This window comes from Pseudorca crassidens, chromosome 8 (assembly GCF_039906515.1).
Source record: "Pseudorca crassidens isolate mPseCra1 chromosome 8, mPseCra1.hap1, whole genome shotgun sequence".
Taxonomy (NCBI): domain Eukaryota; kingdom Metazoa; phylum Chordata; class Mammalia; order Artiodactyla; family Delphinidae; genus Pseudorca; species Pseudorca crassidens.
Window position 1 is genome coordinate 77,824,090 of NC_090303.1, and position 27,958 is coordinate 77,852,047.

A 27,958-nucleotide genomic window follows, 5' to 3' on the forward strand; every position below is an offset into this window, starting at 1 on the left:
GGGACCTGAAGAGTCGAGGACAGCATTTTCTCTGGAGAGTAGAAGGGTTTTTGGGGGTTTTTTGGGTTTTGGTTTTTTTGTCCATCCCCTGCCCCCATGTTTTAGTCTATATGGAAGCCCTAAATACACATTATGCTCAAGAACTACAAACCTTGTCTTCCCCAATGTCCGGAGTTAGTCACACACTCTGCATGTCTGTTTTTAAAGCGCTCTTAGGAAGTGGCAATAGAGCTTCGTTCTAGACAATACAGTTCAAAATCCAGTTAATTCTAAAACCTAGTCTTTCCAAATTTACTTTGTTAAAATGTGATTAGTATTCAGATTTTTATATTAACTTTTAGCTTTGTCTTCTTTCTCCACATTTCAGAGGAAAACAATTTTCGGGTCCCTCATATTTAGACAGAAGAGGAAAATTGCATTGGCATGTTGTTGATTCTTTACTTCCATGATAAGTTAATGACATATGGCCTTACCTCTTGATAAAGGTCACTGAGATCTTCCTGGTGGGCCTGTTTGGAACATCCTGGGAATTCCCTAACACAACAGGAATCTGGGGGCCAGTCCATTTCTGTCATTTCCAGCCAGTCGGTGAAATAGACAACTCCACAGCACTTGAACTGCAAAAGAATGACTGGTCAGGCTCAGAAACAACAAAAATATTTTCTTAACTTATGGGAGACTGAACGTTAGATTTCTTAAATATTTGCACCCAGAGCTAAAGTCACTTCTGTCATCACCTAATGATATGTGCACATTTTATGTTGACAACAGAAATGTAATAGAGGACTCCATAATGGAACAATTCTGAACAATAATGCCCGTAACACATGAAGACAGATCAGGCATGACTGAGTCTTACCTCCCCCCAAATGTAAAATCCTCTACAAGTGATCACATAGCAGCAAAGTTAATACACACTAACAAAACAAATAGCTGAAATCTTATATTTAACATTAAACCTCTAGCTACTAGGGAAAAGTTGATCAATCTATTTGCATATTGCCTAGTTACCAACTTAACTGCTTAACAAATTCAAATATTATATTAAAACTTTCCGCAATCTCTGTAGAAAGATTTTTGGCCAACAGCCCACGTCACAGAGATTACCCAACTCGATTCATTAACCAGAACATTTCCAAAAATTTCTGAGATGGAAGCATAGGTTTGGTCAACAAATTTTTATTCAACTGAGTGAGACTCTTGAAAAAAGCTGTCATATTCTATCACCATAATCTCAGAAGAAATGATGTGTCTTTAGTGTCAATAAAGTTGGATTTAAGACAAACTATGTTGTCTTTGTTTCTTTTTAGTCTCATTTCACCAACTATTAACAAAAACCTTCTCTGGTCAAAGTTTAGAAACCCTGCTTCAGGACATATGTAGATTAGATTCAGAGTAATTAACTATGAAAACTTTCTGCCCTTGGGTAGAGGGCAGTTACTCTTCCATATAGTCAGAAACAAGGGTTATGTACAGGCAGTCACGGAAAAGAATTTTGCCAGGAGTGACTGGCTTTGAAAATTATGTAGCCCAACAAATCACCCTGTGCTCAGGATTAACACTGTATTGTAAAATATCACAATCCACCATTTCAAAATTTCAACTAAAATAAACTTTAAAGAATTCTGAATTTCTTACGTAAAATGAAACAAGGAAATACAAAAAATCATTTTACATTTTTTCACTTGCTTAAATATCTAATTTGTGTGTGTGTGTGTGTGTGTGTGTGGTACGTGGCTCTCTCACTGTTGCGGCCTCTCCCGCTGCGGAGCACAGGCTCCAGACGCGCAGGCTCAGCGGCCATGGCTCACGGGCCCAGCCGCTCCACGGCATGTGGGATCTTCCTGGACTGGGGCACGAACCCGTGTCCCCTGCATCGGCAGGTGGACTCTCAACCACTGCGCCACCAGGGAAGCCCAATATCTAATTTTAAAGAGAAAAAAAAAATGGTCATGAAGAACCTAGGGGCAAGACGGGAATCAAGAGACCTACTAGAGAATAGACTTGAGGATACGGGGAGAGGGAAGGGTGAGCTGAGACGAAGTGAGAGAGTGGCATGGACTTATATACACTACCAAACGTAAAGTAGATAGCTAGTGGGAAGCAGCCGCATAGCACAGGGAGATCAGCTTGGTGCTTTGTGACCACCTAGAGGGGTGGGATAGGGAGGGTGGGAGGGATGGAGATGCAAGAGGGAAGAGATATGGGAACACATGTATATGTATAACTGATTCACTTTGTTATAAAGCAGAAACTAACACACCATTGTAAAGCAATTATACTCCAATAAAGATGTTAAAAAATAAAAATAAATAAATAAAGAGAAAAAAATCATCTTGAGTACTATAAATGATGAAATACTGATGCTATGAGTAATACTAAAATTTTCCAAGAAACTTTAAAAATAATTTTAGTATTTCCCTCTTACAAATGTGTTCTAAAATCCACAAATATACCACAAACATCACCAATTAAGTCAAACATAAGTTAACATCATGTATTTTACATAATCATTGAGTATCCATAAAAAATACATGTAGTAAAACGACCACTTTCTAAAAATCATAAACTACTACCTTTCCAAGTCAGTCTTTTTAAATCCTTGCATGCAGAAGAAACCTACTTCTCATTTCCTAATGTCATGTGTGTTTCTGTGTTGCTGACAGGAGGACGGTTCTTGGAACATGCTCACTCCGTCCACAATAGAACAGCCCATTTATCTGGCCTTCTCAGGAAGTGAGGTGCTCCACACAGATGACTTTTCCAAATAACTTATGCATAGCATGTTCTGTGCCAGATGCTTTTTTTTATTTTAATAAGTCACTGAGATACTGTTGCTTTTTACATGGTTGTTTTTCTTCATCAATAGAAGATACGGAATTGATACTGAAAATTTTCCTGGAAACTCCCTTAAGCAAACCCATTCTTAAGCCACACATGACTATAGTCTACGTCTCCTTGGAGTCTTGCTGCCTCTTTTAGAGCCACATTGTGAGATGGGGCCACTCTTCTAACATGCTGTCAAACCGGAAAATTCCACCACCATTTTACATAAGCAGAACCTGAGGCTCTAAGGAACAGGACAAGTAGGTTGCCAAGATCACAGACCAGCCAGCGGTGGAGTCTATTTGTTCTCAAGCCTATACTCCAACTTCTATGTTAGAATCAATCAATAAATACAGTTCTTAGCATCAGTTTTTTTAAAGGTATTAAATAAACATCACTAGGGCTTAAGTGAGAGTCCACTAAAGTGAAGTACATGCCCAGACCTGCACCGAATGAGGAGTCAGGAAAACTGCAGCCTGACAAGGTTGCTCTACAATTTATTTTGGGAGAAGGTGGTTAGCTGAATTGTGTCCTTCCGCCCCACCACCAAAATTCACGGTGAGGTTCTAACCTCCAGAATGTGACCATATTTGGGAAGGTCTTTACAGAAGGCATTAAAATAAGGTCATAAGGGTGGTCCTAATCCCATCTGACCTATGCCCTTATAAGAAGAGGAAATTTAAACACAGACACAGAGGGAAGATGACGTGAAGACACAGGCAGATGACTTCGGCTGTCTACAAGCCCAGGAGAGAGGCCTCAGGAAAAAAGCAATCCTGCCGATGCCTTGATCTCAGGCTTCCAGCCTCCAGAGTTGTGAGACAATAAATTTCTGTTGTTTAAGCCACCCAGCCTGTGGTACTTTGTTATGGCTGCAGCCCTAGCAAACGAATACTAGGGGCTTTTAAAAATTCTTTCAGGAGGCCCGGAGGTCTTCACCACCTCCTCTGGAGTGAAATAAGCCTATGATGTAAAGGAGGAAACTTACCATACAACCAATCTAAAAATATGTGCGCTATCATTTGTAGCGCTGTACATTATCGACCTAGGGTGGCGCCCTCTTTGTACCATTAGAAAAAAAACTCATTTTGTTTTTTTACCTGGATTATCATGGTCCACATCACAACTGTCAGAAAATAAAGAGCTCTAGGAAGCTTCCACTCCGGGCAGTAGCTGAACACAGCTTATTATAAATTCCCTAACGCTTCACTTATTTTCCCTTCACGTTGTTTTTAGTACAAATGAAGAGTAAACAAACAAAGTCAGGAAGCAGTTAAATAAACAGGAAATCTGTGCTGCAGTGATAATTTTCACCATCTCAACAACTGTAACACAAAGAGCCAGATTTGGAGATTATCCTGGACTTGAACCTCTGCCTGTATCCAAGACAGAGTAACTGAGCAGGGAGCAGGAACTCTATTGTGCAAGACCCTGATTCTCAAATGCTTTGGAGCCCAGCTTTAAATGCCAGTAAAAGAAAGAGACAGACTTGGTCATCTGGGAATGTCACTCCAATCGCAAGGAAACTGCTTGGGAGAAGAACTTAGTTTGAATCAATGGTTAACTTCAAGTCACCAGATTTTAAACATCTAAATATAGTTCCTGTCTGAGAGGATAATGGGATGCAGTGCTATATGGAAGGTAGGTAAGAAAAGCTAAAAGCACGTAACTTTGTAATGTTATTGTTAACAATAACTTATGATCCCATTTTATCTTCTCAACACCTGGAGGAGATAGGTACTTTTATTATCCCCATTTTATAGATGAGGAGACTGAAGCTTAAGGAAGTTAAGTAAATTACAGAAGCTCATGTAATAGTAAGCAGCAGAGCCAGAATTTGAACGAAGTTCTTTCTGACTAGAAAGTTCATGCTTTTAATGATATGCTGAGTCCTAATTTCCAAATAAGACCCATTATTTTAAATTTTCAAATGATGCTTAAATTACAGATAGCTCTAAAAGTCACGAAAAATTATCCATTCAAATCGAGCTTGGGTAATTATCAAGGAATTCTCATTAAAAAAGGAAAATTTAGTTTAGCAAAAGGGCTTTTAAAAGATTCTAAAATATATGTGAACCGTGGGAAATGAAGCGGAAATGGTGGAAGAAAAGCAGGGCATAGAGCTACTTAAAGTATTTCTCAATAAAAAATTACACCAGTGGTAACTGAATCATCGGCTTAACTTTTCAGCACAGGGAAAATGACCAAAGCCAAAGCTTTGAACACTTGTTTTGAAAGTGTGTCATTTATTCCATACCCTCTACCTCAGAAAAGGTAGCACTTACCTCTCTCTGAAAAAAGTTCCAAGCATGAGTAAGCCACCGGTATCTCGGTAAGCCATAATTTGTCATTCTGGCTTTCAAAGTGACCATGTCTGACCACTGTACTGGAACCTAGCGATAGAAAAGACAAAGTATCAACAACTGTAACATGCAAACAGCCACATTCAGACACACATACATTCACAGATTCACACAAATACACTCACTCATAGACTCGTCCACATACTCACACTTACTTGGAATGTACTGCCATTGCCAAACACTGCCTTAAATTTGTATTTGTTTGTGGCTTAAATTAAGCTCAGCGTTATTAAATACGTATCAAACAATCTCTACTTGTAGATTTTTGTACTAAATGAGGAAGTACTTCATATTAAGCAAAATAATGCGAAATCACTTAATGCCGATATCAAGTTCAAGGAAATCACAAAGAAGTAAAGCTCTATGTTCTGTAGATACACCCGAGCTCCTCATAACAAGCGATCCCTGCTGCAAAATGCCCTTTCATTTGATTTCGTAATGCTATGAAATGGTTCTTTGAAGTGACTGCAGATTATGGTACTAAAATAAAGGGAGAAGAATTAAGGGAACGAGTTCAGCTCAAGCCAAGCCTCACTCTAGAATAAGTCTGTAAACTTTTCAAAAAGTGGATTTTAGGGCTTCCCTGGTAGCGCAGTGGTTGAGAGTCTGCCTGCCGATGCAGGGGACACGGGTTCGTGCCCCGGTCTGGGAAGATCCCACATGCCGCGGAGCGGCTGGGCCCGTGAGCCATGGCCGCTGAGCCTGCGCGTCCGGAGCCTGTGCTCCGCAACAGGAGAGGCCACAACAGTGAGAGGCCCGCGTACAGCAAAAAAAAAAAAAAAGTTGGATTTTAGAGGCATGCTAGAATTCTAGAAAAATTGTTCTGAAATTAAAGCATTTTTTTGTGCTCTGCCTCTTAAGGTACCTAGCACCATGTCCCTGAACAGTTTTTAATCATGACACAGCTTCAGGTACACAACACAACAGTTGGCAAGAAATCTAATTAGCATATCATGTTATGTTTTGTGTACAGTGCTACAGGAGAAATAGGGTCACAAAAATCCTAGTCTCTCCACACGTGTGTTATTAAAGTAACTCTTGGGAAACTAGACAGACATCCACACCTGATCTATGGAGCAATACTGACCAGGCTAAGTCAAGCAAATTTGACACTAACTCAATATTCATAATATTTTGAAATCTTATTTTTAAAAATAGTAATATCGGCCTTTCCTGGCGGCGCAGTGGTTGAGAGTCCGCCTGCTGATGCAGGGGACGTGGGTTCATGCCCTGGTCCGGGAGGATCCCACATGCCGCGGAGCGGCTAGGCCCATACCGTACCGCAAAAAAAAAAAAAAAAAGCAATATCAATAGTAGTTTAAAAATTCCTAGCCACAGAAAGTCTTCATTTTGTTCCTTTGTTAATTTTCTTTTTTATTACTTGGAAATGTACAATACAAAAGAAAACACCCCAACACCTGGGCACACAACTTTGTTCCCTAAATAATGGGCTGACTGGGTATACTGTGTGTTCATCTGGTTCCAGCAAAGTTCAGAGAACTAACCAAAGTTCAAGCTATGCAGTATAAATTCTTATTATCTCATATCCTTTTGAACATAAAATAAATAGAAGTGAAATAAATTCTCTAGAAATTTATAATCTGAAACAGTTAACATGATTGACAGATTTCATCTAGTGAAGGAATGATGAATGGGAGGTGAACATGTATACAAAAAACAGAAATAATGGGAAAATAGGCTGCCTGATGCTCAATCTCTTGATTTGGTTATTAGAACAGTCTTATTTTTAAGTTATTTTCCAAAATAAATTAAGTTGTTTCCCACTTGTGACCACGATTGATCTGAAACCAAATATAGCAAGAAACACAGGTGATCACTGAGGTTCGGGCACAAAATACAGTGCTCTGGCCATAAAGGAAAACACACATGTATCGGCTCCTTGCATGGAACAGAGAAGAGCACAAAGCCCATTCTACGCAAAGTCTGGGTTCTGCAAAATTTCGCAGCTCATAAACTTTAACGGCACTTTTCATTCACGTTGCTATTAGTGCAAAGGCAATAATAAAAAAAAAAAAATTCTGACAAACGTTTTTCCTAAAGGACTACTTTCCACATTTCACTTTTAAACAGCCCTTGTTTTATCCTGGTGACTTAATGGGGGAAGATTTACACAAGCAAAACAGTGATGTATGCCTTCAGCAGGCACGGCAGTGTACACCCATCTAGTACCATTGTGATACTAAAAAAATACTTGCAGATGGCCCCTTCACAGAATAGAAGCAAGTATCTAAAAAGTATCAATTCCTTTCTGTTTCCTCAAGTTCCTTAGAATTATACTAGAGTCAAAATATTTCCTTTCAAATACCTTAAATTAATTCATTTCAAACTTTTTATAATTTAGGAAATTTATCAAATATTAGTATGATATAAACACTGTTCAAGCCATTTTTTTAAATCCACTAGAAAGTAAACTCATTTTTAAAAACCTTTTAATTACCAAGAAGAACACAAAAGCTGAGATGAGGAGATCAAGAATTAATTATACAATTTACTACTCATTGCTTGAATGTTAAGGAGATCCATGTGTTTTTTGAAATTAGAAAAAATTAGTAAGACACCAAAGCTGAGTCCCTGGAATCCATCACTTTTTCATTCCCTTAATATGCCAAGTTTCTAGGGATGGTGTGAAAATATGATTCTCAAAGACAACAAGAGCATTCCTATTGTAAGAGGAGATTTTGTTTTGAAGATAGTGTTTAACTTTATATTAAACTAGTTAGAACCTGCCCTGACTTTTCAATTTTTAATAGAGAAAAAAATAACCATAAATTCTCTCTTCTTACTGAGAGTTGTCACACATTGAAAGCATGAGTGTTTTCAGAGGGGTTCAGCTGTGTAGCAGTGCCAAAGTATCGTTTACATGTAAATTGAAGTATGTAGAGTACCCACTAGTCTGTAATTACCACTTAGTATTCAAAACAGTGTCACAGTACAGTAGCAGATTTACCATAGAATCTTTAATAACTGCATCAGTACCAGAGATGTCTTCAATTTTCTTACACAACTGCCAAAATGCCTCTCAGAAACAAATGTAAAAGAATCTGCTTCATGGGTGGTGGTGATGTGATGAACTGGGAGATTTTGATTGACATATATACACTAATATGTATAAAATAGATAACTAATAAGAACCTGCTGTATAAAAAATAAATTAAATTAAATTAAAAAAAAAAAGAATCTGCTTCGCTTCTTAAGAGCTCTTAAATTTTAAAATGTTGAAGACTGACCTGGGGAACTTGCCACAAATGCAGATACTCAGTCCCTGCCTTTTCCTCTATTCCGATCTAGCAGCTCTGGCCTAGAGCCCTATAATGTGCATTTTAAAGAATCACCCTGGTGGACTCCTGCTGTAGACAGTCCAAAGACTACATGTTGGGGGAAAAAAAAATCATCTTCCTGAAACAGAATTACTCTACGAAGCTCACAGTGGAAGAATCTGACCTGCCACCACAAAAACAGCCAGACTTCACAGACATGCAAAAGTGCTCAACCTCATTGATAATCAATGCACCAATTTTCACCAATGAAGTGAGCAAACATTAAATAAGTAATAATGCCCAATAGAGCAGAGGTGAAGTGGAGTGGTATACCGAACATGACTGGTAAAATCTTAAGGTTAAGAAACTCTTATTCTCATTCATTCTAACACACACTTCTTAATTTGGAAGATGGTTCGGCTTCCTGCAAACAGAAGGTACATGTTTCCTAGCCATCAGTGTACAGCTGCAGTCAGCATTTTATAAGGTTTTCATGTAGCTTTTCAACTTTTCTCAAGTCCTGTTGCAAATGTGAATATTTCCTATTATACACTCAGAAGATGGTAAAATTATTTTAGAACATATATAATTTTCAGTCTATTATATCCATGTTTAAGCAATCTGTGGAATTAAAGATATATATAGGAATAGAGGAAATGAAAAATTACAAATTATGCTTTGGAACTATGCTTTAGACACAGAAAAGAAAATGCTACATTTCAGAAGTATTGGGAGTATTCATTGTTACCAGATAGCATGAACATTCAAATTAATAATCGTGTGCCTAACAACTCCAGAGTATCTGATTTAAAAGGCTGAACGAATATTGTTTCAGACTGTGGTTATATTCCATTTTGAACTCACCATAATTTCCTGCTCATATGTCCAAACACCACAAGCCAGTTCTACACAGAAAATGACAAGTAAACTTCCAAAATACTGTAGAAGAACAGAAAATGAATGCTGTTAGGATAGACTCAAAGTAAAATATGGTCATCAGAGACAAGCTAAATATTATTCAGTGTTGTTTATTCAAAGGACAAGAAAACGGAGGCACATATTCAAGAAGCTCCCTCCCTTGAGAGCAGATGGGGAAAATTTCAGCAAATTTTGAGATATCGGCAGACAGCATTCAATACTCACCTAAGTGGGTCGTTTGGATGGTGCTTCATTTATCAAATGCTTTCATAATTAATTCACTCAATGGATAAGACTACCTCATTTTACAAATGAAGAAATTAATGTGAAAAGTATACAATAGGACTTGCTCAAGAACGTGCATCATAAAATAAATTTTGGAGCCCTAAAGGGACCACTGCAGCCATGTTCTTTGTGCTTTTCCTTGCCACTTCTCCAGTTGCGGAGGTCACTTTACAGAAGTAAACAGTAAAAGGGTGAGAAAGAAGAGGTTCTCTGAAAGTTCACTAATTCCAGCAGAACTAAAACAACTCCACTGCTGTCATGAATCCTCCGCTCCATTTATGGTGCCAGTCAGGGTGGAAGGATCGGGTAGTGATGATTATTGATTATTCCTCTTCACTGGAATGACAGCTCTATCAAGGGCAGAAATTTACCGTGTTCCTTGTCACAAAGTAGGTGCTCAATAAATTTTTTTTACATAATATATGAATAGATAAGAATATATGAAAACAAATCAGAATGTGGTGTGGAGAAAAAGGAACCCTCCTACACTGCTGTGGGAATGTAAATTGGTGCAGCCACTATGGAGAACAGTATGGAGGTTCCTTCAAAAACTAAAAATAGAGTTGCCATATGATCCTGCAATCCCATTCCTGGGCACATATCTGGAGAAAATCATAATTTGAAAAGGTACATGCACCCCAAAGTTCATAGCAGTACTATTTACAACAGCCAAGACATGGAAGTAACCTAACCTGCCATCAACAGATAAATGGATAAAGAAATGTGATATATACATACAAGGGAACATTAGCCACAAAAAAGAATGAAATAATTACATTTGCAGCAACATGAGTGGACCTAGAGATTATCATACTAAGTGAAGTAAGTCAGAAGTGAAGTATTTGTCTAAAGACAAATATCATATGCTTATATGTGGATTCTAAAAAAAAAAATGATACAAATGAACTTATTTGCAAAACAGAACTAGACTTAGAGACATAGAAAACAAACATATGGGTACCAAAGGGGAAAGGGAGGGAGGGATAAATTAGGAGTTTGGGGTTAAAATATACATACTACTATATATAAAATAGGTAACCAACAAGGACCTACTATATAGCACAGGGAACTCTACTCAATATTTTGTAATAACCTATAAGGGAAAAGAATCTGAAAAAGAATAGCTATATATATGTATAACTGAATCACTTTGCTGTACACCTGAAACTAACACAACATTGTAAATCAACTATATTTCAATAAAAAATTTAAAAAATAAAAGTTAAAAAAAAAGCAGAGTGGTACAATGGAAAGAGACTGGGAGCTGCCTTGGACTGGGTGATCAGGAAAGGGCTCCATTTTTGTGTGTGTGTGTGTGTGTGCGGTACGCGGGCCTCTCACTGTTGTGGCCTCTCCCGTTGCAGAGCACAGGCTCCGGACACGTAGGCTCAGCTGCTCCGCGGCATGTGGGATCTTCCCGGACTGGGGCACGAACCCGTGTCCCCTGCATCGGCAGGCGGACCCTCAACCACTGCGCCACCAGGGAAGCCCTACGCCTACATTTTCTTTTTCAGGGAGCTCTGAGTCCTAGTCACCCTTGTGTTGATCACTGCACAGAGAATCACTCAGTCACTAGTTTAAGAGCTGGATCTGAGTGAGGCATCTATAAAACTTGGTGTTAATCCACAGTTTAAATAAAACAAAGCCAGCGAAGAATTAAGCAACAACTCCCGTTGAGCTCTGTTATGGCAGGTAGGGTACATACATATCACATTTCACTACAAAACCGTCTGCTGTCCTCAGCATTACTGAAACACGTGTATATCTTTCCTAATGACGTCAGTATGTGTCTGTCAAGCCCTTACTTTCCCAACACACGTGGTTTGCTGAGATGGTCTGTACCAAGCTAGTCTGCAGGGCAACTCACCCCTCTCCTCCATGAGTGCTGTCCTAGAACAGTGGAAAGAGCTCTGAATTTGGAGTCAGCAGACTGAAGTAACACACTCTGTGATCTCTGGAAAAATCATTAAACTGCCCTGACTTCAGTTTGCTCATCTGTCTGATGAAGATAAAAATAAAGTCTTCTTCACTGTTATCATCAAGGCTGATTTGACACATGGGAAATTGTTCTGGAAAATTTAAAATTTTGAATTTGTAAAGCATTATACAAATGCAATTCTGAACTCGTTTGTGAAATACAATCCACTATGGACTTGCCCTTTCCTCCTGGATTTGACCTTCATTCCCTGCAGTGTGCCGCAGTTTCTTCTTCATCATTGTTTTCCAGTATCTCATCTCTTGTTCTTTACCATTTTACCCTTCTCCTTCCCCTTGTGTGTCTGGGTATCTCTGTCTCCTGTATATCAAGCTTCAGAGGCTTCAGCTTTTAAACCAGTCGGCTGCCTCACCCACAATTCACTGCGCTTACTAACCTGCCAGACCATCGGTTCTGGCTGGCAGGGATCTTGTTCGTAAACATTATTTTATTCCCAGTGCCGAGGCAGGACCTGTCACACAGCAGGTATTTAATAAATGTCAGTGGAAATAATGATCAGCTTACCAACTGAAAAAACCAATTTCAGGTTTCCTTGAATTTCTCTGACTAATTTGAGCTCTGAGTTTCTTGTTAACATTTGACTCCCCTTGACTTTGCTTACACATTTCTGTACTACATTGCCTCTCTGTTTTACTGTGTATCTTTCTGGAGGATTATAGTATGATAGTCCAGGGTGCCTTTAAACATATAAGACAATTTACATAGTTAAGGAACCATATGCAGACTCTCCCCATCTTTCCTGAGCTACTATCAACTGAACATTTTAAATAAATAAAGCCTGAGAAAGTGTTTATACAAGGGACTTAGAATGCAATTATTTGCATTAACAAACTATTTTATTTGCTTTAAAAATTAGTTGATACAGACTTTCTTAAAACAGCTAAGTTCTTCTACTGTAATTAAACTAAAATTTGTGTTCTATGAATAAGTTTTATCCCTAAACATATGTTCATGCAAAAACTGCATCAAGTAAGGCAAGCTGATAATAAGATATACCCTCAAAATGGTGCAATTAATTAGTGATTTTTTTTCACCAAATCTCTCAAGCCGAGAATAATTACCTTTCAGTTCAGAAATGAGTGTCCTTACTGATTTAGATAACAGAAGATTAGATAAAACACTGTAGGTGAAATTGCTTTGTTGACTTTTTTCAACTATACAAATGGAAGAACATGAGCTTTGAAATAAAATAGACCTGGCTTCAGATTCTGGCTCCTTTACATACCAGTTGGATGACCTTGGGCAAACCACTAAGCCTCAATTTCCTCATCTGTCAAATGAGAGTGTTAAAATTGCCTTGCAGTGTTGCACTAAGGATTCAACCAGGTAGAGTGCTGTCCCACAGGAAGCATTACCTAAAGGGTAGCCACTATTAACCATATCGTAGTATCTATTAGAATATAAACTCCATGAGTACAAGAGATATTATGTTTTAAATACTTAACATACTGCCTGGCATAGAACATGTACTCAGTGAATATTTCTTGAATGGATGTAACTATGACTGCAGAATGACAACAAGTAAAACTGTTCATTTCCTCCTAAAGACCGTTAGTGTCACTCGCTCTAAAGGGTCTTCTAAACCCACAAGTTATTTGGTAAAATCTTTAGTAAAATCCCTGTCTAGTGAGAAAATAGCTGGTATTTTTCAAAAGATCTTTATTAGGAAACGAGGGCAGGAAGGGCGTGGAGGGTGGGAAACCAAATTCTTTTTTAAAAATACTGAAATCAATTCGTCTGTTATTTTAAATAACGCGTTGGCCACAGAATGGCAAGAATGGCACAGTTTAACTAGTCCCTTTGTCCCCTGGATGTATTTGAGGAGGAACGTAAAGGCATGAAATCCCACCTTCCTATTTAACCCTTGGTGACCTGTAAGTCAATGCATCCTCCAGTAGAAATAAAGGGGATTCATTTCTCGTATTAAAGATTATTTCATCTCATTATATGTGTACAGACAAAAGAATAAAATCTCCAGGAGGTCTTTTGTTAAAGGAACATTCATTTATGAAAATGAGCTGCTTCCCTGACACCTCCCCCACTCCCCAGGATCTCCCACTAAACAAAGTAGATTAAACACACGTCCTTATCCCTTCTCCCTGTTGAAGCTTCACTAAAACAATAAAGGGATATTTTAAAAGACATAAACCCAGAGATAAAGGAAAAGGGAAAGAAGACAACAGCAAGTATGTTTGGGAAGGTACAAAACAAACAGTTGAGTAGCAAATTTCTCAGCAGTCCCCCAAAAGCTGAATGCTTAATCAGTAGTGGAGAAAGTAGGGAACAACCTGATTCACATACAGAGTCCCTCCAAATGCTTAGGTGCTGGAAGCCCTGGGTACTTGCAGAAGTGGATGAAAGTAGGGCTAAAAAGAGGATGATTTGCTGAAAACTTGTTTAGGAAGAAGTTAGAGCCCTCAGGTCCCCTCCCCTACACTATGTAGCTGGGTACTATCCACCCCTACCAGTAAAGAAGTTAGGGGTTATTCTGTGGAACCAGTAAAACAGAGTCTCAGGACTGGGGACACTAGGTATAGTCGAGGATAAAGCAGAATACGGGAAACAGAACTGGAGTTCAAATTTAAATACCTTTTCCGCAGAGGTTCAAAACCAAAAGAGCATTGGATTTCTCAATAAAATATTGGAAGCTAGAGGCAGCAGGAGGATGTCTTCAAAATTCTAAGGAAAAAAAATGATTTCCAACCTATAATTCTATAGCCATTAGAATTAACATGGATGGACCTGGAGATTATCTTACTAAGTGAAGTTAAGTCAGACAGAGAAAGACATGTATGATATCACTCCTATGTGGAATCTAATTTTTAAAAAATGATACAAATGAACTTATTTAGAAAACAGAAACAGACGTGCAGATATCGAAGACAAGCTTATGGCTACCAAAGGGGAAATGTGGGGTGAAGGGATAAATCAGGAGCTTGAGATTAACATACACATATATACACTAATATGTATAAAATAGATAACTAATAAGAACCTGCTGTATAAAAAATAAATAAATAAAATAAAATTTTAAAAAAATACACACACTACTTATATATGATAGTTAACCAACAAGGACTTACTGTATAGCACAGGGAACTCTACTCAATATTCTGTGATAACCTGTATGAGAAAAGAATCTGAAAAAGAATGAATATATGTATATGTAGAACTGAATCACTTTGCTGTACACCTGAAACGAACACAACATTGTAAATCAACTATACTCCAATAAGATTAAAATTTACAAAAAAAGGAATTAACCTGTAAGGGTATTTAAAGCCATTTTTAGGCATGCAGGCTTTTTAAAAAATGTATTTCCTATGTATGTTTTTCAGGAAACTACTGGAAGATATGTTACCTCAAATGAGAGACTAAACAGAGTAGGACAATGACTTGGATTCCAGGAAACAAGGGATCTAAAACAAAAGGGAGGCAAAGGAAATCTCAGAATGGTAGTAAAGGGGGTATTGCGTGACGGCAGCAGCTTCAGCAGTCTAGACTGGAGTGGGTCTAGAACGTGCTGAGAGATTTCTTAAAAAAAAAAAATCATCGATAGAATACTCCAAATATTTGAATATATGAAGAGAAAACGTACACCAGGGGAAGTTTAGAGTTGATTTAGACAGAAAAACATAGAAAACAAGGAGAGTTACGAATTCCAAAAAAAAAAAAACCCAAAGTACTATTCCAGAAAGAAAAAAGTAAACCTGGTAATTTACCTGGCCCATCTGTGAATAACATTTACATAGTCATGAGCATGTAAACACTGTTCTAACCAAAATGATAATATATCTGTGTCGAGCTGAGAGAGGAAGTATGCATGGGGCGGGGCTGGAGGGTGGTGCGGCACTGAGGGCAGGAAAAGATACCAGTTCCTCATCTTGCACAGATGTCAATGGATAGGGCTTAAAACTAAAAGAATGAGAAGAGTTAGATAAATATGTGATTTAGAGATATGGAAGTAAATTCCAAGGGAATCTGCAAAAAAAAAAAAAAAACTGAAAGCAGTTGTCTCTTTCTTAGCAGTGGAAAATGATAAAAGTAGAGGACTACTATTTTTCGTAAGAAGTATTTTGGAATTAAATTGACTCTACATTTTGTGTATGAAGCACTCTGATAAAAGTAAAAATAAAATTAAAACAAATAATAGCCCTGCCCCGAAGACTCGACAATCAAGAGAAAGACGCTGGTAGCTGGAGGATTTTATATTTTTTACACAGAAAAGGTTATTCAAAAAGGCTGAAAATTATAAGTAGCCCAATTACACTTCATGGTTATTGGGAGTAAAGGAGGGGGGGTGGCAATTGGAAACTTATACTCAGGTGCTGTCATCCTTTTCCTAAATGTACCTTCAGTAGCTGAAAATAGGGATTCCGTAACAAAATGCAAAAAGTTTATATTTAAATGTGATTTACAGACCTGCCCCCCTCACCCCAGAGGTCTCTTTCACTAGACCTTATTTGGAAATTTGAATGTCTCCTCCAATATTGCTCATAAAACCACACAGGCAGTCTGCTCAAATCAATGCGAGCTGGATTATTTTCCAACTTGGAGAATTCACTTCAGTCACAAAATTTTGAAGTTTAGAACTCTATGTTATGGGCAATTTCGTTCAAGGAGGGAGGCTTGGATTTAGTTTATTTGCTCAAGAAACACACGTTTGTATATATAATCAAGTATTGTGAGTATACAAAATTAAAAGTATATAAAAAGTATGTAAAAAATAAAGTATTCTTATAGGTATATATGTGTATGTGCAAATGTATGTATGTACATTTATTATGTTAAAGGTATATATATACATTGTGTAAGTTATTCCCCAAAACATATTACAAAAATATCATTAGCTGTATGTTTGAAAAGAGAAAATGGAGCGAGGTACATTGAGAGGCAACAGAACACTAAGTTTTTCAGAGCACAGTTCCTGGATTCAGATCCCAGCTCTACCACTTCGTAGTTGGGCAAATCACTTAACCTTTCTGTGTCTCTGTGTCTTCATCTATAAAGTGGAGATAACAATCGTGGCAACCTTGTAGTATAGTTGGGAGAATTTAATGATCCAATACACATAAAGCACATACAGTAGTGGCTGGCACATAGTACATATTATATCACGGATGTTGGCAGTGGTGTTAGCAATACCTCATGATCCATCATCTATAGACCCCTCCACTACTGAACACAAATGCACACAAGTACATGTTCACACGGGTATTTACAAAACCTTTCTTGTCTTTGAATTAAAACACCTACATTCCCATCTCTGACCTTTTCAGTAGGAAAAAAAAAAAAAAAGACTACCAGTAATATCAAAATTTTAAGGATGGCAAAAAAATTCCTTTTTCGCTCCTCCAAATAATGCCTAATTAAAGCCACAAATGCTGCTTTAACTACTATATCAAACTCCTTGACACTTTATCTCAGTAATTCCATCTCTTTTTATGTTTTGACCTTACATTAAATCAGTCAGATCAGCTTCTTTTGAAGTTAATAGTAAAATTAACTTTTGTTCTTATTCATCTTACAATTTTCATAATGAAATATAATGTCATATAGCCAATGAGTGCTTAACAGTTCATTAAATTGAACTTTCATAAAAACACTAATAAATGAAATAAGTATTACTTATGTACGTTAATAATTGATTTAATAAAATTTCAAAGAAAGTAATGTTTGTTTTGTACAAAATATTTCAAATAATTTTCACTTTGGGGAAAATAGATTTATTTAAAATTTTTCCTTTCTAACTTCTATCAATCTAATGAAAAGAAGAAAGCAATCTGCCCTAACAAAGCCAATCAATTTATTGAGAATATTAAACTTTATAAGCAGTTGAGAAGTATAGGAAAAGATACTTTCAATTACTAAGAGCTTTTTAATAGGAACTATGTTCTATTGATATAAAACTTATCCTCATCATATCCAGTTTTATGGATAGAGGACTCTGCGATATATACTATCTAAAGGAAACAAAAAATCCTATATCCAACCTACGATAAATAGACAAAACAGTTATTCTCCAAACTGTTTTCCTGTATAAATGCCAACTGGAAAAGAATTTTTACATTAACACAAAATTGTAATGTCTTCCACGAAACACTTATACATATAAATTTCTCTGTGTGAGCAAAGCAGATAATAAACCACATATCACAGAACCTCCTCAGTGAGAATATATTTCACTGGGTGAGAAGTAAAAAGTATAAACACTGTAAAAGTTATTTTAATCTGCTAGTCTCTTAATTCATAACTAAAAACTCAGATTGTTTTCTCATAAGTAACATCCAACATAATTTAAAACCACAAAAGTCAGATTTGCTTATCTCGGAACATTAATACAACCTGAGACTCACCTCTCCACAAATAAAAACTATTTCAAAATATAACATACTTTACTGGACATTTGAATATTTTAAAAACACGGTGCCTTTTGACTCCTACCTACGTGCTACATAACCAACTCTTTTAATAAACAAAAAGTTTGATGAAAGGCCTGCATTCACTAAATGATAAATGATAAACTCCAGTCTCTACCCTGTCAAATGCTAAACTCTGCAAGCTTTCAGTGCTAAGTATCTCTATGTCAGTTGTTTATTTTTCCTTTCCCAGTGATTGGAGGTTTAAAAATATTATATTACTTAAAGTTAGTAAATAAGAGAATTCCAGTGCCAAATATTTGTACAAGATAATGGAACGGCTGACATTCTGTTAAGAATCCACCGGGACTAAACTACTAACAGTCCAAGAGCACTTGTGCTTAGAACACACGTCCACACAAAGCCTCTGTTTTAGCCAAGTCTCAAAACGATGTCATAGCAGGCACAGGCTTGGTACTTTCTGAAGGCCAACTATTCACCATGTTCTGTGTGTCTTTACAAAATTTTCCAAGAAAAGGCAGCATTAAATTTCCTTTCTTTTAAGAATTATAAATGAGATGAGTTCAGTCTAATTTAGAGAAAGCTAGAACTATAAACCAGTTTTTGAAGAAACAAAGTCTTGGCATTCCTGAGCCCATGCAGAAAGGTGAGCTAAAGTAAGAAAGTATCGGTATGCTGTGGTCCTTTGTTCATGCTTACATTTGAATAAATACATAGAAGAATCTTTGTAATAATGTATGTTAATTTACTCCCCTTTTCCATTTTATTTACACTGGTAATCTGTTGAGCTAGTTTCTCTATCGAAGATGTTGGTGAAGTTCAGATTAATAAGCGTTTGCTTCACACGCTGTTCAAACTCTGAGACAGAGAAACGTATTATGCCAAAATCAGAGGGACTTAGCCAGGGGCCACGGGTTCTCGGGGGCAGTGATGTATATTGTGACAGGTAACACATTAAGGGTAAGGCAATAAAGCAACTGGACACGCTAGACAGGTCACCATGTATATAGCTTCTGTTGCTTTGTAAGCCAGGTCAGCTAAAGTCTGCATGCTCGGCCCCATTGCAAAAGATTTACAGGGTGTTTCTGGTCTCGGAAGAGGTTGTTTCTATGTATTACGGGGCTATTCCTCAGAACGCAAGACAGGAGTCCCCATCACCAGAACCTGGGCAGGAAAGTACAGAGGAAGTATCCTAAGCAACACAGTTAAAGAACACCAGACTCAATTCTGATCCAACTCATGCCTCTCAGACGCAAACGCGGCCAGATACCTCACAAACACAAGAGGAGTGAGTCCATTACCACCGGCGTCTTTAGGACAACATCATTTACAAGACAACAGATTAGGAAATTGGAAATTTTAAAGAATTTTATTAGGTAGGAAGAGTGTTCATACTTTAATATCTGCAATAACTTTTGAATCATTCTATATTTGTGAAAGTATCTTCTAAATCACTTTCTTTTGTTTTACCTTTATTTTCAGACAAGATATACATTTTAACTTACCTTTGTACATTCTCCAGAAAAACCTCAAACCTATTTGTTAAAAGAGTATTAAAGGGAAATGTTTCCATTAAATTTTATAAATCCACGAATAAGAGGTTCATTCTTTTTTTTCTTCTTGATAAATCTATTCCAGCAAAAACACTTTCTTCCTGAACCAAAAATATGTATTTTCTTTGTTAAAATAATAAAGTAGAAGAACACAAGCTGATCCACAGTCATGCTTAATGTTCAGGGAAAGAAAACCATATGTGAATAATGATAAAATCACTAAATTGTCACCAAAGTTGCCCAAACATCAGTAATTCAGTCTAATTGGTAGAAGGAACAATTTGAATTAAATAGCATGAATTACAGATCAATTTTAGAGAAATGCATGCTTGTTACAACAAATATTTTAGCTATAAGAATATTGAAAATTGATAAGCAGATCCTTAAAGACCTGCTTTTATAAACAGATTAATGATGATTTGAAAGGAGCATATCCATTATCTGTAGGTAAGTGCTTCTAACATGCTTAAAAAGTTTGTTCTCAAACAAGTTAAGCAGTTCTACAACAATCCTCTGCTACTAGTCAATTGTTTATGGAACGTTTTTTTCCCCTGAGCCTGGGAAATTGTGGCAGCATTCCAAAGAACTACTGTTCAAACCATTCCACAAGAGCCCTTGGCTGGCTGGTCTCCCTAAGGGCATCCTAGCCCCACACCCAGTTTCCTGGTGCCTACTTTAGCTTACTAACTATAATTTTGCTATTAAACCTGAATTAAATACATCCAGATTAATAAAATGTTGTTTACAATGTACATCTGGGAAAAAAATTCTAAAGCATTAGCTAGACCGTCCCACCTGGAAACCTTTATTCCTTCATCAGTAAAGGCACATTGTTAGAATAAAATACGTCTTCCATTCTCTCTTCCATCATTAAAAAGGGTTCTCTAAATGTGAAGGCCCCTTAGCCCAGAGTGGCAGGACCAGGTAGCTATCTTCTCCCAGGTAAATGAGAAAAAGGCCCCGAGGAAAGCAAGAACAGACACTGCTTCCTGGGTTATGTAGCAAAAGAGATATCCCATCACTCTGCAGCTCCCAAAACTTCACACTGCAGAGCATGTGCACAAGATATACTCAAGACATCTCCATAATTTGGCCCTAGGTCACACAGCCAAGTCTCAGCCTTGTAAGACTGGCACACGTCTATCCAATGACCTACACATGCCCTTTGCCAAGCACTCCATGAGCTTCTGAGTCTTTTCACAACTGCTCCCTCCACTAGCCTTTCAATTCCTCAAAGTCCCTTGCTTCCCCTGCAGAGGCCCTTCTCCCACCTCTGCCCATGAATCACCAGCCTCCCAAATTCTGCCCTCCCCCTCAGATCTCAGTTCAAATGATTCCTCATGTCCTTTTATTAAATGCTCTTGGTAGAACAAGGCTATCTATTGTTCCTTACAGTTCTTTTAAACTACTTTAATAACACAAAAGAGAACTTTTAGAATTAAAATATTTTAATTACAAAAGGCAAACTTCTCCAAGTCTTGTCAAAAGTTATCAGTCTGTGTCTTCAACTCGGCTGTGTAAACCCTGCACAGAACCTGAAAATTTATAATATTTTAAATGCTTGTTTCCTAGAAGAGGCACTGAAAAGATTCATATTTTTACTTAACTAGCAACAATTCTTACATTGGCACGTATCATCTAATAAAATTCCAACTTTCTTAAAGATGTTTCTAAAATGTCTTCATAGTTGTAACCATATTGCGGAAACTTGTAGTTTCCAAATTTTAAAGATTTAAAACTAAAATAATGGTAATCTAAAGAAAGTTCAGGGATAATCACTTATTTCCGAATAATTCAAATGTAGTGCTTAAGAGGAATACTAAGTGATACAACTACAGTGTTTATACATTTTAAATAAAATTTAAATTAGTGTTTCTGTCATGTGAGCTGAGAAGATTCATCTTAATCTGAGCACATAATTGGAGCCTGTAATAACCCTTTAACTGAATAAAGGGGGAAATGGGGACTTCCCTGTTGGTCCAGTGGTTAAGACTCCGTGCTTCCACTGCAGGGGGCACAGGTCCGATCCCTGGTCAGGGAACTAAGATCCCACATGCCACGCAGCGAGGCCAAAAAAAAAAAAAAAAATCCCTGCTATGAATAAAGGGGGAAATACATGGATCACAATTCTGAAAAAGTAGGTGTTTTTAACTTAGGAAATTTCATGAAAAAAACCTTTAATTCATAAGCTATTATTTAGTCATCAAATTCATCAGATATTGCATATTAAGTAAATATTCAACATCATTTTTCTATACAGGTTTTCTGAAAGCTACTTTCCTCATTATAGCTTAAGCAACTTAATTCTCTCGTCTTTTACGTGTCATTTGCTTGTCTATTGATTTAACTCTGTTTCCTGAGTCATCTAGACACTGATATGATTTTCAATGAATAGCTACTGTTTTACCTTGGCCAAAGGAAGTCAATAGATGTTGGACCCAGATGTGAAAGCAAAAACTCTACACAATTGCTGAATTAACCTCAAGGTAGCATTTGCTGAACCTGTAACCAGCATCCACAGCAGAATCACCCCTTCAGAGCACGTGCTGCCTGAGAAATATCTGTCACTGAACTCTGAACAGACTAGGGATATTCACCAAATCAATGGGTATAGATTTATATGGCTTATATTTAACCAAAGCTATTGCAAATGTATATAATAAGAAACAGTATATAACAAAGCTTAAAATGCGTACCATGACAGAGTATACCTAAATTATACCAAAGTCAGAAATACAAAACCTTGAGCCATTCATACTTCAAACCCTAAAGTAAGCAAAAAGTCCAAAGAACCCTCAAGATCCTGTCACAAAGACCCACCACTAAGGGCATGAATATCATGACATTTCCTTTCAGAGACGTCTGCTTGTGTGCTTTTCTGGGGTATAATTAGAGACAGTCAAACCAACATCACTGAAGAAACAGAAAGGTTAATGGAACTCTGTCCTGGGCTTTGTGTGCATACAAAACCGAGATGTGCAAGCTGAGCCTCCGGATGCAGAAATGCCTACGTCATCTTCAGTTTCCTCTGCTTGAAATTTTTGTGAGTTTAACAACTAAATTTTAAAGCTATAGCTCTAAAAGAATTCTAGTTAACATGTCAAAATAAAACGCATATATTGAAGGGATATGTTTCTATTAGATGAAAAACGCATACATATTGAGTAATACCCCGTTTCCTCATGTCAAGTAATACAAACATTACTATCATGTGCAAAAATTCTATCTCAGCAAAGTCTGCTGAATTCAGCTGCCTTCCACTCAGTCCTCAAACTCTAGTCTTAGTCTAGACCCCATGCATGGCTTCCAAAGACTAGGGTATAACCACTAACCAGCCTTCCCAATGCCTCCAGCCCTTAATGTTATCATTTCATTAAATGCTGGAAACACCCATTGACTCTCTATAGTCCAAGGGATAACATCAGACTCTCCTACAAAGACCTTCATGGTTGGACTACTTCATGCGCTTTTCACTGACACCATAGTTACACGGAACTTCTAAGTTTTGCCTAAACTTGCCATGTTCTTTCACTCTTCTGTATCTTTGCACATACTCTTCATGTGGCTTCCCTCCTCCACCAGAAAACTCTTACACATTTTCAACATCCAGCTCAAATAAAGACTCTCCTGCCCAACCTACTGGAAATCTCCAACCGCTCCTTGTTCAGGGTTCCCACACTAATTTATTTATAACCTTAATACTGTATCGTGTTGTGATATTTTCTTTGCAGTCGCCCATTTCATCTTTGTATCTCATGTCTATCACAGACTGAGTACTCAGTATATGTTTACAGAGGGAAAAAGGAAAGAGAGGGGAAGGACAGAGGGCAGAAAGGGAAAGAGAAGTTGTTTGATTCTTGGACAGGATAAGGGAGAACGATGGTCGAATTTTTAGAGTTCCTTCCTTAATAAGGACATTAAAAGATTATATTTTTAAAAACGGAATGACTACTGAATACCTTGGATTACAGATGAAGCATATTTAAGTTTTATAGAAATAGTGCCATTAATTAATTAAATGTATTCCAGTCACTGGGCGTTGGAATGAAACACATATAGACTTGTATAAGTTGAATCTGAATGCTAATGAAAGCAGCTAGCAGGTGTGTATCTTCAGTCATCCTACTTCCCCTCAGGTGTAAAATAAGTCTAACCATATAAAGTTGCTATAAGTATTTTCTGAGAAAACAGAGTGAAACTCTGGGTAGATGCTGAACGTGCAATCAATGATATGATGGACTTTGATTTAGAAATAAAGGTGCTAGGCTATCAACCAAAACTATAAATAGCAAATAATAAAGATATTTAACTTAATAATTTAATTTTAACTTAATGGGTTATAAGGAGCTGTATAATTATTAAATGTATAACTAGTTAAAAGAAAGACTTAAACAGAGTCAGTAGAAAATTAACTACTATTTAAAGATATTCCTGTTTTGCATTATGATTTTAAATAACAGAAAACTGAGGATGGTTAATTTCTCCATGGCCATTAAAAACGTACTTGATTTCTCTTAAGAGAATCATTTCAAATCTGATTCAACCACTGGATATTTTAAGAAAGCTTTAAAAGTGCTTCCACACAATCACTAGCTATGTGCAAATTCTCTGGGATAATAAAAGTGAAAAAAAAAGAAAAGAAAACCTTCCCTTTTAAATACAAGGTACTGATCTTAAACATGTAAGGCGCAGGCAACTTAATTTCTGACGAGTGCCTGACAAGTTGTGGTTTGCTGGCAGCCGAGCATATATTAGCATCACTCTCTGACAAATGACGATCTCCTGACGGTGACGTTCAGCTGTTGTCGATATTGTAAACATGTCTGTTCAATCTGTTTACATTCCCCCTGAGCTGGCACTGCCTTCCTAATGCCTCTGTTAATAGCAAGGTAGAACTGCAATAACAAATGAATTTCATTTAGTCTACAGCTAAAAGCCTTGGGAAGTACCCATCTAAAGCTTGAAACCAATTTCCATTTAGCTTTAATTTCTCTTGTAAAGAGAAAAGGAATTTCTGTTACCAAAATTACTTTGAAAGTCATGGCACATTCAAGCTTATCTTCCTATTCATTTTGGCTTGTTTTCCCAATATAATTAGAATTTAATTACTTGTAATATCCTCCTATATGTATATAAAAGTTGCTGTTCTGTGACAGTTTCATATTTATTAAGAACAAATCTGGTTAGAGCAGGGTTGCCAAATTCAGCAAGTAAAAATACAAGATGCTCATTTAAATCTGAGTTTCAGATAAAAAATAATGTTTTAGTAGATGCATGGGACATTATGCATGGGACATATTGCATGGGACAAACTTATACGAAACTATTATTTGTCGTCTATCTGAAATACAAGTTTTATTGGATGTCCTGTAGTTTATTTAGGAAACTTAAATTAGGGTGTTTTAGCAATCTGCATCTATAATTCAATAAAAGGGTCGACTTCATGACCAAGGTTCACCAGAAATGTTTTCCTACAGGTGGTCTCTTAGCCTGCAGTTGTTTTGTTGGAGGGGTGAGCGTGGGAAGGCAGGTCAGTTATAAAGATCTGTTTTGAGCCTCTCTCACTTTTTCTTGATCAGTCTGATGAATAATGGCATTTTGACTTTTGCTTAAACAGCACCATAGCCCAGTTGCCAGACCTTTTCTTAGTAATCATTCAAGAGCTGTGGCAGCTCTCAGAGATACTGGTGGTCTTTTTTTTTTTTTTTTTTTTAAAAAGCTTTCTTCTCTAATCTGGTTTACAGGTCTTAAAAGTGAAGCGCGATTTTGAGTACAAGGAAATGGACAAGTTGGATTGAATGCATTGGGCTTATTTAAACATTTGTATCCAAAATTAAGGAACCTCCTAATTAAAAAAAAAAATTAGGATAAAAAGCTAAAGGATAAGAGGCCCGCATACCACAAAAAAAAAAGCTAAAGGACATAAAGGAAGAAATCATGTGAGTTTCGTTGCAAACATTTGCCAAAGACCTGACATCCTGTCATATCCTGCGTTAGTGCTCACCCCTTTAACAGGCCACTGTTGTCAAAACCTATGTAACAGCCAGGCTCCTCCCTTAAAATCTCACCCTCTTCACTGCCTTCCAGACACCATCCTCCCTATCTGATGTGCTGGCCACTTCGACTCACACTGTTCTAATTTCCTGTCTACTACTCGATTTCATAAAAAGTTATTAAAGCAATAGGCAAGATGAATGGTTCATATTATCAAGTTGTTTGTAGTCCGGCAGTTTGGGCTGGTTATAAAAAAAGGGAAATTTATAATAGGAGAAATGCACTGGACTTCAAAAGTTGAGACATGTCTGTTGGAGACATCGGTAAAGGCCCAATGAGAATGGGCTTGGCAGTCAGAAACACAGAGGTCTGAATCAAAGCTCTACCTGCTAGTGCTGAGTGACCTTGGACATATTACTGAACCTCTCTGAACCTCATTTGTAATCATCTCTCTCAGATGATTGTTGTTGAGTTTAAAATGAAAGATCATAGGGAAAATGTTTTATACAATGTGAGATGCCTAATCCTTAAGATATACTAAGTATTAATAATTAAATAACACTAAGATACTTAAGCATTTAAGAAAAGGCAGCAATTACAGAGTAAAATAGTGAAGTTGTTGCAAACATGTTGTTCGAACTAGACTGTGATGATCTGAATACCATATACTCCATTTACTAGCTATGCAAACAGGCAAATCACTGAGCCAACCTGTGCTTCCTTTCCTCATCTATATTATGGGAATAATTATAGTATCTATCTCAAAATTTATTAATTAATGTAAAGCCCTTCATATAAAAATTTCATTTAAACCTCTACGAGTCTGAAAGCATTACAGTTTGTCAACACATGAGAAATGTTAACTACTTTGATTATCATCATCATCTTTGTCATTATTACAATTTCAGGAGGTAGTATTTCAGGCAAATTGTAATGGGCTGGTAGTACTGAAACAAAAGCATTAAGAAGAAATTCCCAGCTAAGGGACAGCAGGAGTAAGAGCAGGAAAGAACAGTCAGAAAATGAAGTAGGTAAGAAAGCTAAAAATGGCAGATGAAGGTTTGATTGCAGAAGAGCTTGACACAAGATTGAAGTGTCTCTAAACACTTCATTACCCAACCAGAAGTCTTTCAAGGTTTTGGAACAGAGGAGTAATGTGATCGCTGCTGCATTGTATTAACCGGCAGCACTGGTTTGGGGTAAATTAGGAGACAACAGAGGCAGGAAGTTTAGTTAGGGGGCTCTGCACTGTTTCAGCAAGAAGTCAGGAGAGGGACCTCTCTGGTGGCACAATGGTTAAGAATCCGCCTGCCAGTGCCGGGGACACGGGTTCAATCCCTGGTCCAGGAAGATCCCACATGCCGCAGAGCAACTAAGCCCGTGTGTAACAACTACTGAGCCTGCGCTCTGGAGCCCGCGAGCCATAACTTCTGAAGCCCGCGCACCTAGAGCCCGTGCTCCGCAACAAGAGAAGCCACCGCGATGAGAACCTTGCGCACTGCAATGAAGAGTAGCCCCCGCTCACGGCAACTAGAGAAACCCTGTGCGCAGCAACGAAGACTCAACGTAGCCAAAAATTTAAAGATAAGTAAAATAAATTAAGGGAAAAAAAAAAAAAGTCAGGAGAGCCTGAACCTGGGCGTTCCAAATAAGAAAAGAAGGGACGGGATCCCGAGATTGTAAAACTAGAACCTACAGGATTTGACAACTGTTTAGAGAAGGAGGCTATGGAAAGAAAGGCAGAGAAAAAACTGCCTGAGAAGCAGATCAGATGCAGATCAGTTACGAGCAACAGGTAATTGGGAGCTGAGACCACAAATCATTCTTCAAGCAAAGGAAGGCTGTGCTGGGTTTAGACAGAGTAACATCTAGGAACTTGCTAAGAGGAGACAGGCAGCCCAATGGGAATGGGGAACAAACTGCCACAGAGAGTCAACGAGAAGGAAAACCAAGAGCTGACGGCAGCCAGGGACACGTGGAACAGCGATGCACCAAAAGCTGCTTTGCGGAAAAGAGTACATCCACCAAAAGGGGCGGGATGGGATAAAGCAGTATCCATCTATGCCAGTCATTCTCCTGGAGGAGAGGCTGACCCCTTGGGACGGAGCTTGGAGCTCTTCTCTAGCCTCAGTACTCAGAGTAAATCTTATTAGAGGTCTTGTCAGACAGTAGTGAAATTGCCTATCCACGGTGTATACACTGGTCTGATGGCAAAGGCTAATAGTGCCTATATTCTCCATAAATGTTTGAAGAATGAATGAATGAACAAGTTTCTGGCCCTTAGAACCTCAGTCCTCCATGTCACCTGTGCAGCATAAGGTTCTTTCCAACATCACAAACTAGCTCCCATGCACAAGTCTCTATG

The 27,958-nt window shown here is 37.6% G+C and overlaps 1 protein-coding gene across 3 annotated transcripts in view; it reads right to left on the reverse strand.

Moving 5' to 3' along the window:
* The window catches only part of TSPAN12 (tetraspanin 12), a 65,995-nt gene that overhangs the window by 18,515 nt on the left and 19,522 nt on the right, over positions 1-27,958 (reverse strand). For all 3 annotated transcript variants that reach the window (XM_067746825.1, XM_067746827.1, XM_067746826.1), the window contains 3 exons: positions 9,332-9,406; positions 5,112-5,219; positions 474-617 (listed from right to left, as the gene is read on the reverse strand). In XM_067746825.1, the coding sequence (XP_067602926.1) occupies positions 474-617; positions 5,112-5,219; positions 9,332-9,406 (327 nt within the window). The remainder of the gene's footprint in view (positions 1-473; positions 618-5,111; positions 5,220-9,331; positions 9,407-27,958) is intronic.